Here is a 12,318-nt window from a genome sequence, read left to right as displayed (position 1 = left end):
GGCCTGATCGCAAGATCGGCTTTCTTGAAACTTGACCTCCCCAGGCGGAAGTATCCCCTGCAGCCAATCTTGGCACACATGCCAGTCCGCAAAATTATCCCCTTTCTTCAAATTCCAGACAGGAGCATGAGGATCAGCAGCATCCTTCTCTGAATAGCTCCGATAATAATAATCAGCCAAAGTTTCCTCTGGACGGATAGGAGATTGCTTACTGACACCAGCTGATGAGTTTTGTTCTTCAACTGTCGTCTTCTCAATATGCTCCGGAGAAGTACCTGAAGAAGCGGGAGTAGAAATTTTTTCGGTGGACCCTTTCCCTTGGTCTTGAGTAACCACCTCAGGAGCCGAAGGATTCTCCGCATCACCCACCTTGCCTAGGCCAACATCAGCAGGCCTCTCAATTTCAACAGGCTTCTCTGCACCGTCATCCGCACCTTCTGCAGCGTTTGATTGATCAGTTGCAGGAGCATGCGGAGGAGTAGGAGGAAGTTCTTCATGTGTCATAGCTTGAGCATCGATAGAGGTTGGAACAACAGGAGTTACTGTAAGAACAAGAATCCATAAGAATCTAACCCGTAAAAAGGGAACAAGAAAAAATGCTGCTTACCAGGAACAGATTCCGTAACAAAAGCATCAAGATTCCCCCTTCGAGTAATCTTCTTTCTTTGAATCTTTTTAGGAGGCTGATCCTCCGCGTTAGTATCAGTTTGTTTCCTCTTGCTTGCTACTCTCTGCACCAAATGCTCAGGACTAGATTCCAAGTCAATTGGATCATCCGGGTTGGATGGAGGAATATCAGCTGAATCTTTCGGCTCTGACTTCGGTCGCCGAATAGTAACTGCAGGCTTAAGACCCTCCAAAGTATCAGAAACCACCACATAATCACACTTGTCAGAAGAATGGCGCATACCTTTCTTCTCAACATTTCTAGCTTTGAAAGATTGAGTCTTTCCGACATCACCTTTCTTGGGCGCAACATTACTAGCCGTAGCGCGCCTTTTCCTCTCAGGGCCTACGCCCAAGTTTGACAACTCACCTACAAAGCGCAAAGAACAATTAAAGCATGAAGAGAAGAATTGGGACAAACAACGAACACAATCTTACCTGCGCCATCAGCAGAAGGATCAGACAGATCCGCGTCCCGCGGAAAAGAAAAATTCTTTACAATACGGTCGTACCAAAGTTCTTCATCAGGATTTTTCTTGGTGGTACCCATCCTCCCTCCTTCTCTTTTATAAGCAACAACATACAGTGAAACAACTGCAGGAAAAAACAGACAGGCTCAAAAAAAAAAAAAAAAAAAAAAACTCAAAACCGTACCATGACCCCCCTCGGTGTAGACAGGCTTGTCGTCCCGATCCATCTTCCAGTTTAAACTCATTCCAGCTCCGACAAGGGCTTTCTCCGGTAAAGCGATATTAGGTATCTCCTTCAGATCCTGATACCAAGTCTCCTCAGAAGGGGTCTGCAGTGTTTCAATAGGAACATCCTCTTTCCCCCTCAACACCATCCTCATCGGAATCACTCCGGCCTTGATAAAGAAAAATTTCTGTTTCCAATCGTGGAAGGATTTCGGAGGATTGAGCAAAATTTTCTTTGCAGAAGCTCTCTGAACAAAAGAGTAAAACCCCTGGGTACAGTGCATTTGGTGAAAAACCCTAAATCGAAGAACGGTCGGTTCAATATTCATAGTCCGACACACGAACTCAAAATGTCGAACCCTAACCATACCAATAGGATGCAGTTGGGAAAGATGAATGTTATAAAATGTAAGGATGTCCAGAAGACGGAACTGAAAAAAGAGGAATTAAAAAAGATCCCGGTGTGGGTTAAAATGCATGATGTCCCGTTAGCAGCGTACACTGAAGACGGTTTGAGTTTGATTGCCTCAAAGATTGGGGTCCCGAAAGTGCTTGACAATGAAACAGCTAAAATGTGCACTGAGTCATGGGGTAGGAGTGGATTTGCTAGAGCGATCATAGAGCTTGATGCGGAGAAGGAAACTAAGGATAATATTATGATTGCTATTCCGAATGTAGAGGATGGGGGGATTCTAAAGAGTAACATAAGGGTTGAATACGAATGGAAACCACCTAGGTGCAACACTTGTAAGGTTTTTGGTCACACAGTTGAGGATTGCCCGAAGGTAAGTGTCGACAGGGTTGATACGGGAAACAAAGGGAAGAATAAAGTGGATGATCAAGGGTTTCAATATGGTAATAACAGGAAAAAAGTGTCAAAGCAACAGTATCATGTTAAGGAGAAACCAAAAGTGATATACAAACCTAAAAAGATAAATGATAGGCAGGAAGTGAACAAACCTAGTTCCTCTAGAGGTCCGACTATTGAAATCAAGAATGCTTTTAGTGGGCTGAATGGGGTACATGAAGAGGAAGAGACGGATGTGGAGGAGGTTAGGCTTGCTTCGGATGAGGGGATGCCGACCCTGATGAAAGAAGATTCGGGAAATAAAACAGGTGCAAGCACACCTGCTGAGAAGGTTACAAATGGTTAGCTTAGCCTCCTGGAATATTAGGGGGTTGAACCGCCCTCTGAAACAAAAGGAGGTTCAAAAGTTTTTAAAAGAGAACGGGGTTTAGGTGTTAGCCATTTTGGAGTCTCATGTAAAGGTTGCAAATTTGGACAAGGTGTGTAAGAATGTTTTTAGAAATTGGGATTGGGCTTCGAATGGAGCGATGTGTTCGAAAGGCACTAGAATTATTCTGGGGTGGCACATGGATAATATTGATGTTATGGTGGTTGATGCTAGTAGTCAGGTAATGCACACTCAGATCATGTTGAAACACGATAAAAAGAAGATGTATGTCTCGTTTGTGTATGCGAGTAATTGTTATAAAGAAAGAAGGCAGCTATGGGAGTCGTTGAAGATGCATAAGGGGCTGGTCAGCAATTCTCCTTGGATTATTCTTGGCGACTTTAATGTTGCTCTCAACATTGAAGATAAATACATGGGGAGTTCTACTGTTAATTCTGCTATGACCGAGTTTAAGGATTGTGTCGATTTTTTGGAGGTGTTTGATGTTAATGCTAGCGGTATACATTATACTTGGAACCAGCGATCAAAAATGGGAGTGGGGATTCGGAAAAAGCTGGATAGAGTTATGTCTAATGTTCATTTTACTGATGTTTTTCCGGAAGGCCATGCAGTGTATTTGCCCTATGGGGTTTCAGATCATTGCCCATGTGTTTTGAAGTTGCCCTCGAGTCAAAAAGCTAAACCAAAACCCTTCAAGTTCACAAATATGTTGGTTCATAAGAAGGAATTTGTGGAGATTGTGCAAAGGGGTTGGACCAGTAATGTGGATGGGGTCCCTATGTTTCGGGTTGTGAAAAAATTAAAGGGTTTGAAGCATGCCTTTAGAGCTCTTTTACATAAACAAGGAAACATCCATGAAAAGGTTGGTGATATTAAAAAAGAGCTGGATATTCTTCAAAGCAAGCTAGATAACGATCCGAATGATAATCATCTTCGAGAGGCTGAATCGGCCTGTTTGAAAAGATATCAAGAAGCTGCTCTGGATGAAGAGAGGTTTTTGAAACAAAAAGCTAAACAGAAGTGGTTAGAAGTGGGGGATGCCAACACGGCTTATTTCCATAATGTTGTGAAGTGCCGTAACCATGTTAACAAAATCCACACTATCAAAGATATGGAAGGTAATCATCATGACGGTGAGGGGGTGGCGAATGCGTTAGTTGACCATTTTAAAGTTTTTCTTGGTAATAAAGGAAATGTGTCTAAGAAGCTGGATCCGAGCATCATTTCTACAAAGCTCAGTCCTCAGGTCGCTACTCATATGTGTAGGCAAGTCACTGTTGAAGAGGTAAAGTGTGACATTTGTGCTTGTAATCATTGTAAACAATTCAGTTATCAATGAAATAAAGTTATTTGATCCCAATGTTTGTTTATTCATGTTTGATGTTTTTCATGTTTTGGCTTTATTCGATTTCAAACTCTATATCGCTTTCTGGAGAATTTTACGCAAACTGGTACGAAAACGTAATCAGTTATATGCAACAAATACTCCGGAACATCATTTTATGCTTAACATACCTTAAATAACCTTTACATAACTTAGAAATAAGTTTCGAAGGCTTTGGTATGGCAAAATTCAGTTAATTCGCTTACAGGGACTAAAATTGACAAACTGCGAAAGTATGCCGATTTGAACTGTAACGAACATTCCGGAACATGATCATAAGTTAAACACACCTTAAATATCCTTTACATAGCTTAGAAATAGGCTTTGAGGGGTTCGGTGTGCTAAAATAAACTTTATGCTCATTCAGGGACTAAAAGTGTCAAAAAGTGCATAAGTTTGCACTTTCGCGCATATCTTACGTTCTGATTACTTCCGGACATCCAAAAAATTTATGTAAGCATTTAAAATATTATATTTTAATGTTTGGCATGAGAAAAATCCATTCGTCGCGCAATTTGGATCGTTTTTCGCGCTTATGCGCATTCCGTCGTAATAAGCAAACATCGCGATCGTACGACCAAACGAACCGACATCCGAGATATTTTTGAGCATGTTTTGAGTCCCCTATACTTTAACTTCATTTTAGAGCCTTGAAATGAGGTTAACGGGGCTTAAACGTGTCAAAAATGGGCCGAAACGCATGTTTCTAAGCTGCAGGGACCAAAACTGACAAATCTGTCAAATTTTCCTCAGGCGGGGCGCGTAAGGATTCTCCCAAACCTTAGGCGGGCCGCGTGAGGTCCCCAGAACTGCAAAAACAGTTTTAACAGCTGCTAACAGCTGTTATGCACTCAAAAACTCATTGCAAATGGTATTTTCGAATCAGGGGACTGAAATAATGGGCTCAAATGGTTTTTAAAAACTATGGGTACACATGGATGGCCAAGATCGAAGCACGCTTTGCGAGGAACGATCTTAACGGTTCACCAAATCCTATAAATACCCCTCCATGTCTTGCCCATTTCCCTCACACTTGAATTCAGAGGTTGCTCTCTAAGTTGGGGTGCTTTGACACTTCATACCTGAGAGTACTCGGAATTCAATCTTGCGAGGACCCGTTGTAAGTATTCTTTCGTTCTTTTATTGCTTTTCGAGTCCGAAAGTCAAACTTTGTTTGACTTTCTGCATTGACCAGTTTATGGTCAATGCGAAGTTCGTTTGAACTTCATAACGTGAGCGTAATCACGTTGGTTATAGTCCCTAGCGACTATACCTACTGATTACCACGTTATCTAGGCTTAGTGACGAGCCGTAGTTTCGGTCAAAATGCATTTTCTTACGCATTTTGTAACCAAACTACTTTAGGGTATTAAAACCGTTTGTTTTAATACCAAAACCTGTTTTCTAAACATGTTCTAGCATGTTTAGCTCGTCGCTTTTAGTTTTGTGCTTGTTTAGGGTCGTAAGGGTAAGCGATCTAATCAATCGCTTATACTTACGAACCCGACCCATTTGGTCGATCATTAGGATCCGACCAAACACATTAGGTGACCATAGTGTATAGGGAATAACCTTTCAAGGTTATACCTTATGGTCACGCCATTTGAGTAGTTGTATGACAAGTGGTTCTTATGCTTTAGGTAAATTAACAAAATGCCCTTTTTACACTAAAATTCATTTTAAACTTATGTAACATAAATTTTGACACCTAAACTGATTTAGCAACAATATTAAGTGTGTTAAGGCATATCTTGCTTGTCATAGGGCTAGTTAGGCGTTTCAAGCGCGTTTTACGCAAACGCCGCGTTAAAGTAGCATAAGCTACCTAAGCGGGTCGTAACGGGTCAAAAGCACTTAGGATAAGTTTTGTTTTAGTATGTAGGCTTTGTCAAACCATATCACATAAGTTCCCACACTTATTTGGTTTGCGAACCCTCGTACTACCCGATCCTCCGATAGGTCCGTTTATTAATGTAGGTGCCTTTATAGGTGCTGTTTGATTCCGTGATCTTCTAACATTGCTTGGTGGTTGTTCTACGACTTCTAAGCAATCTCAAGTGAGTACATAGACCCCTCTTTTAATGTTTTTCAAACATTTTGGGGTGAAACACATGTGCCTACTTGTTACTTTCGTGCTTTCATGTTTTCTCATCATACACTTGCTATATTCATTAAATACTTCGATTTACATGACATTTTATGCTACGTATGTTCGTTTAGCGCATACTTAGTACATTTATTTTACATGACATTTTCACGCTATGTATGTTCATCATACTTAGTGCATTTGTTTTACATGACATTTTCACGCTATGTATGTTCATCATACTTAGTGCATTTGTTTTACATGACATTTTCATGCTTACATTTTGGGTATGACATTTGGTTTGTTTAAGTGGGACAATATACATTCATTAACATTGATCACGCCGCTCGTTAGTAGGTAATGGTACCATAGGAATTGACAACTCCCGTTCCTGAAATCCTGGGTATGTTTGGATTGGAAGGAATGACCGAATTCGATTAAAACATTTAGACAGATAGACCTTTAATTTGTTTAAAGGTTTATCACCACAGTTGCAAGGCTTGGATGTATGCATTTTCACAATACCGCATAAATATCTGTATTCATTATAGCATGCATTTTCCACAAAACATAGCGTTGATTTAAACCATGTTTTACTTCAATACACTGTTTTGTGCATTTTTCCTATGGTTTAGTTGATACATATTTTGCTAACCATACATTGACATTTTGAGTACACATTACATGATTGATATTTGACATAGACAATGTTGATATTGATATATACATTTTGACATGGTTTTCACAATAACATTGGGCAAATGGTTTAGACATGGGCAACTTTCATTGGGTGGTTTATTTAAGTCATTCAACTTGGACTTATTCATTTTTCTTACAAATAACATATTTTTCACAAGACATTGTTTTACAACACTGTTCGATATATATATACAAACTCATTTTACTTAGTTATTCATTTAAACCTTACATTACTTTTTCACATATCATCTACTTTATCATCGCTTTTCAAATAATTTATAAAACAAAACATGTTACAAGGATCATGACTGACTTTGTTAAACAACCCTTTTCTAAAACCTAAGTCATGAATCCTATTTTCACAAAACCTATGTTACTCACTGGCATTTTTATGCTAACGTACTTTATTTTCACATGTGTTTCAGGAGCTAATGCATAGCTTGATCGTGATACGCTAGGGTGGACTTGGGCCTTAGTGACTTTAAAATGAAGCTAGTCTAGTTAAAACATGTTATGTACTCTATGTTTCAGTTGTTTTAAGACAATGTACCTCTTTTGTTGATGAATAAAATTTAACTTTAAATGCCATGGTTGTGAAACAATAATTCTGTTACAACACTCCCCGATGTTTCCGCCACGATTTGATGTTTTACGTGGTCGGGGTGTGACAGAAGAGTTGGTATCAGAGCCAATGGTTATAGGGAATTAGGTTATTAGTAATGCTTTGACCTAGACTATAACCTTTCTAGGACCCCAACACAAGTTGGCTTGTGTTTAGATTTTAAAACATGCACTTCACCTATCCTTAGGTGATCATCAAAACAAGAACCCAGATTTCTAAAACGATTTCTGAAAAACAATCCTCTATTTTTTTCAAATGATCTATTTTATTGTTTTGAACCCTTCTGACTTTTCAAATTAATTTTGGAAATTTATCATTTGCTTTAATGATTCTTTTGGCCTTGTGCCTTTCGAGTTTTCAAAATCCCGTCAAAGTTGGGTCTAAATGATGTGAACACGTGCAAACTGGAAGAGTGAATGCCTGTACCCTGGGTTTTCTGTCTAAGGTTAGAGTGTTCGTACAAATCCACATAATCGGACCAGTCACTCTTACCTGGGAACTCTTGGGGTGAGTGTTCACTTATAGGCGAGCATGTCTTCGTTAAGCATTGTTTATGGACCCATTTACTTTGATTAGTCACTGTGCGTCATTTGTTTGTATTGTGATACAGACAAATGACCACCATCCTTGCTTTGTTGATTTTGTTTCATCTCGTTCTTTTCATCTAATCATCTCACTCGTTTCCTCTCGTGTTTTCCTCTTTTCTTTAGCATGCCTCCTCGACGCGAAAATCAGCTACCCAATGCCGAACTGGCGGAAATCATCGCACAGCATATGGCTGCGGCGTTCCCGAATCTTATTGCTCAGTTTAACCAAGCAAACGTCAATCAGAACGCTCCTTGTAACTTTAAGAGTTTCAATTCGGCTAAACCACTCAAGTTCAGTGGTACCGAAGGAGCAACTGGGCTTCTTCAATGGTTTGAGAGCATTGAGAATACTTTTCGTCACGTTCAGTGTCCTGATAATCGCAAGGTCGAGTTTGCTTCAAGTGTCTTTCAGAAGAGGGCGTTAACATGGTGGAACGGGGTTATGAGAGATCGTGGTGCTGAAGTCGCTTTAGCACAAACGTGGGCTGAGTTAAGGACTCTCATGATGAGTGAGTTCTGTCCTCGTCATGAATTGCGAAAGTTGGAAAGGGAGTTTGACGATCTGAAACAGGTTAGTGGTGAGCACCGGGCGTATACTGATAGATATGAAGAGTTGAGTTTGCTATGCCCAACAATGGTCACCCCACTTGACAAGGCTATCGAAAGATACATCGATGGTCTACCTGATTCTGTGCAAGACATCGTTACTGGGAGTAAGCCTACCACTGTCCGTCAGGCCATTGAGTTAGCTGCGACATTGACAGAATCGCAGGTCAGAAAGGGTAAATTGCATATGAAGGGTGACAAGGGTAAGAAGCAGGATTCTGACAAGAAGGATAGCAAGAAAGGTAAGAAGGGGAAGGATTCTGGCTCATCAAGGGGCTCTAGGAAGCGAAAGGCTTTCCAAAATTTTGCCATCACTGCCCAACAGAACCAGGCAGCTCCCAATCAGCCAGCGCAGCCTCCCGCGAAGAAGCGGTATGAAGGGAATGCACCTTTGTGCAATAGGTGCAATAGTCATCATCAGCAACAACTCCCGTGTCGTTTCTGTACCAGTTGTGGGAAGTCGGGTCATCTTGCAGAAGTTTGTCGTTTTGCTCGAAATCAGGTAGCTCAACCACCTGTTCAACAGCAAGCTGCACGACCTCACTACCCTCCCGGCTCATGCTTTAATTGTGGAGACCTGACTCATTATCGAAACCAGTGTCCAAGGCTGGTTAATGCAAATCCAGTTCAGGCTCAGGCTCGTGGACGAGCTTTCAATATGAATGCTGTTGAGGCGCAGGCAGACAACGAGGTGGTGAACGGTACGTTCTTAGTTAATAATCAACCTGCGTCTGTTCTTTTTGATTCAGGGGCCGATAAAAGTTTTGTGTCTTTATCTTTCGAACCATTGCTTCGCGTGTCTAGAACAAAACTAGGTAAACCTTTGACTGTTGAAGTTGCGAATGGTGAACCCATTGTTCTTAATTCCATTCTTCGCAACTGCCAATTAAACCTTAGCAACCATCTTTTTCCTATTGACCTCACGCCTATGCGTCTTGGAAGTTTCGACATTATTGTGGGTATGGATTGGTTAGCCAAGCATCGCGCAGAGGTAGTTTGTTTCGAGAAGATCGTTCGTGTGCCGCTCCCGTCAGGTGAGATCCTACAGGTTCGTGGTGAGAAACCTGTTAGTAGCCTCAAGCTTATGTCTTGTTCTCAAGCTCGGAAGTATCTGCGAAAGAACTATGTGGCCTTCTTGGCACATGTTACGGCAGATAAAGACCAAGGTAAGTCTATTCAAGATATCCCTGTTGTTCGGGATTATCCGGAGCTGTTTCCTGAAGAATTACCTGGTCTACCCCCAGCACGCCAAGTCGAGTTCCATATCGATCTTGTACCTGGTGCAAATCCTATTGCCAAAGCTCCGTATCGCCTTGCACCATCTGAGATGCAAGAGCTATCTAAGCAGCTTCAGGAGCTTTCTGACAAAGGTTTTATCCGTCCTAGCTTTTCTCCTTGGGGTGCTCCCGTTCTCTTTGTCAAGAAGAAGGATGGATCCTTCAGAATGTGTATCGATTATCGTGAGCTGAATAAGCTTACCATCAAGAATCGATATCCCCTACCTCGCATTGATGATCTCTTTGACCAGTTACAGGGTGCTACTTGCTTTTCGAAGATTGATCTTCGTTCTGGGTATCATCAACTTCGTGTGCATGAAGAGGATATTCCCAAAACAGCATTCCGCACTCGATATGGGCATTATGAGTTCACAGTCATGCCATTCGGTTTGACCAATGCTCCTGCTGTTTTCATGGACGTGATGAATAGGGTCTGCAAGCCTTATTTAGATAAGTTCATCATCGTTTTCATTGATGACATCTTGATTTACTCTAAGACGCGAGCTGATCACGAGCAACATCTTCGTCTTACTCTGGAACTCCTAAAGAAAGAACAACTTTTTGCCAAATTCTCCAAGTGCGAATTTTGGCTTAAGGAAGTTCAATTTTTTGGACATATTGTCAACGAACAAGGTATTCATGTAGATCCCTCCAAGATCAGTGCGATTAAGGATTGGGATACGCCAACTACTCCTACTGAGGTTCGTTCTTTCCTTGGTCTTGCGGGTTATTACCGCCGCTTCATTAAAAACTTCTCGAAGATTGCAGTTCCTCTAACTGCTCTAACTCAGAAGAACAAACCCTTTGAATGGGGTTATAAGCAAGAAGAAGCGTTTCAGACCTTGAAGCAGAAGCTTTGCGATGCACCTATTCTAACTTTGCCTGAGGGCAATGATGATTTTGTCGTCTTCTGTGATGCATCGAAATTGGGTCTTGGCTGTGTTCTGATGCAAAGGAACAAAGTCATAGCCTACGCATCTAGACAATTGAAGGTACATGAGAGAAACTACACCACTCATGATCTTGATTTAGGTGCAGTTGTTTCGCTCTCAAAATCTGGAGACACTATTTGTACGGTACAAAATGCGTGGTTTTCACTGACCACAAAAGTCTCCAGCACATCTTCAACCAGAAGGAACTCAACATGAGGCAAAGACGTTGGGTCGAACTCCTAAACGACTATGATTGCGAAATTCGCTACCATCCTGGTAAAGCGAATGTCGTGGCTGACGCATTAAGTCGTAAGGAACGTACTCTGCTTCATTGTATTCGTGATCAATCTGCTATCCAAGCTCGATCCGATATCCAAGCGCGCATTTCTCAGGCTCAGCATGCTTGTGTTTCACAAGACTTGATGGGTAAGGAATTACCCTATCACATTAAGCCTGATCTTGTTCTGAAGGAAGATGGGTCGTATTATTTCATGGACCGTTTGTGGGTCCCAAGCCAAGATGATCTTCGTACTTTGCTTATGGATGAGGCCCATAAATCTCGTTATTCTATCCATCCTGGCTCAGACAAAATGTATAAGGATCTTCGTACTCAGTATTGGTGGCCTGGTATGAAGAAAGACATTGCCTTATACGTTTCAAAATGCCTTACTTGTCTTAAGGTTAAGGCCGAACACCAGCATCCTTATGGTCTTTTGGAGCAACCAGAGATTCCAGTTTGGAAATGGGAAAACATCGCTATGGATCTCATTACTAAACTTCCGCGCACTAAGAAAGGTCACGATGCCATCTAGGTAATTGTGGACCGTCTTACTAAATCAGCGCATTTCTTGCCAATCCGTGAGGATTTTTCTGCTGATGATTTGGCTAAAATCTACGTGGATGAAATTGTATCTCGACATGGTGTTCCTTTGAACATTATTTCGGACAGGGATGCTCGTTTCTCTTCTCGATTTTGGAGAACCATGCAATCTGCTATGGGGACCCAACTCAATCTGAGCACAGCCTATCATCCACAAACTGATGGCCAAACTGAAAGAACAATCCAGACTTTGGAGGATATGCTTAGAGCTTGTGTGATCGACTTCGGTGGTACTTGGGATTCACATCTTCCATTGATTGAATTCTCCTACAACAACAGTTATCACTCCAGCATCAACATGGCTCCTTTCGAGGCTCTCTATGGTCGAAAATGTCGTTCACCAGTCTGCTGGAATGAGATAGGTGAGGCTCAGATTACTGGACCTGACCTCATTCTGGAGACAACTGACAAGGTTAAGAAAGTTCGTGATAACTTACAGGCAGCTCGAAGCCGTCAAAAGAGTTACGCGGACCTAAAACGCAAGCCCTTGGATTTTCAAGTCGGTGATCGAGTACTACTTAAGGTCTCACCTTGGAAAGGTGTGATCAGATTTGGAAAGAAAGGAAAACTTGCACCTAGATACGTTGGACCATTCCAGATCGTTGAAAGAATCGGTAAGGTAGCCTACAGACTTCAATTGCCTCCTGAACTTGGAAATGTTCATCCAACTTTCCACGTATCCAACCTC

The 12,318-nt window shown here is 41.5% G+C and overlaps 1 protein-coding gene across 1 annotated transcript; it reads left to right on the top strand.

The window, feature by feature from the left end:
* Positions 1 to 1,711: 1,711 nt before the first annotated feature.
* Positions 1,712 to 2,515, top strand: LOC110888171. Its single transcript, XM_022135709.1, has one exon. The coding sequence runs from the start codon at positions 1,712 to 1,714 to the stop codon at positions 2,513 to 2,515; it is 804 nt and encodes a 267-aa protein (XP_021991401.1).
* Positions 2,516 to 12,318: the final 9,803 nt, after the last annotated feature.

This window comes from Helianthus annuus, chromosome 11 (assembly GCF_002127325.2).
Source record: "Helianthus annuus cultivar XRQ/B chromosome 11, HanXRQr2.0-SUNRISE, whole genome shotgun sequence".
Lineage (NCBI taxonomy): Eukaryota > Viridiplantae > Streptophyta > Magnoliopsida > Asterales > Asteraceae > Helianthus > Helianthus annuus.
The sequence above is the reverse complement of the archived record's forward strand: the minus strand, read 5'-3'. Positions and strand labels throughout refer to the sequence as shown.

Bases quoted from the DNA above. Each gene is read 5' to 3' on its own strand.
- LOC110888171 (XM_022135709.1), top strand. From the start codon at position 1,712: ATGTCGAACCCTAACCATACCAATAGGATGCAGTTGGGAAAGATGAAT.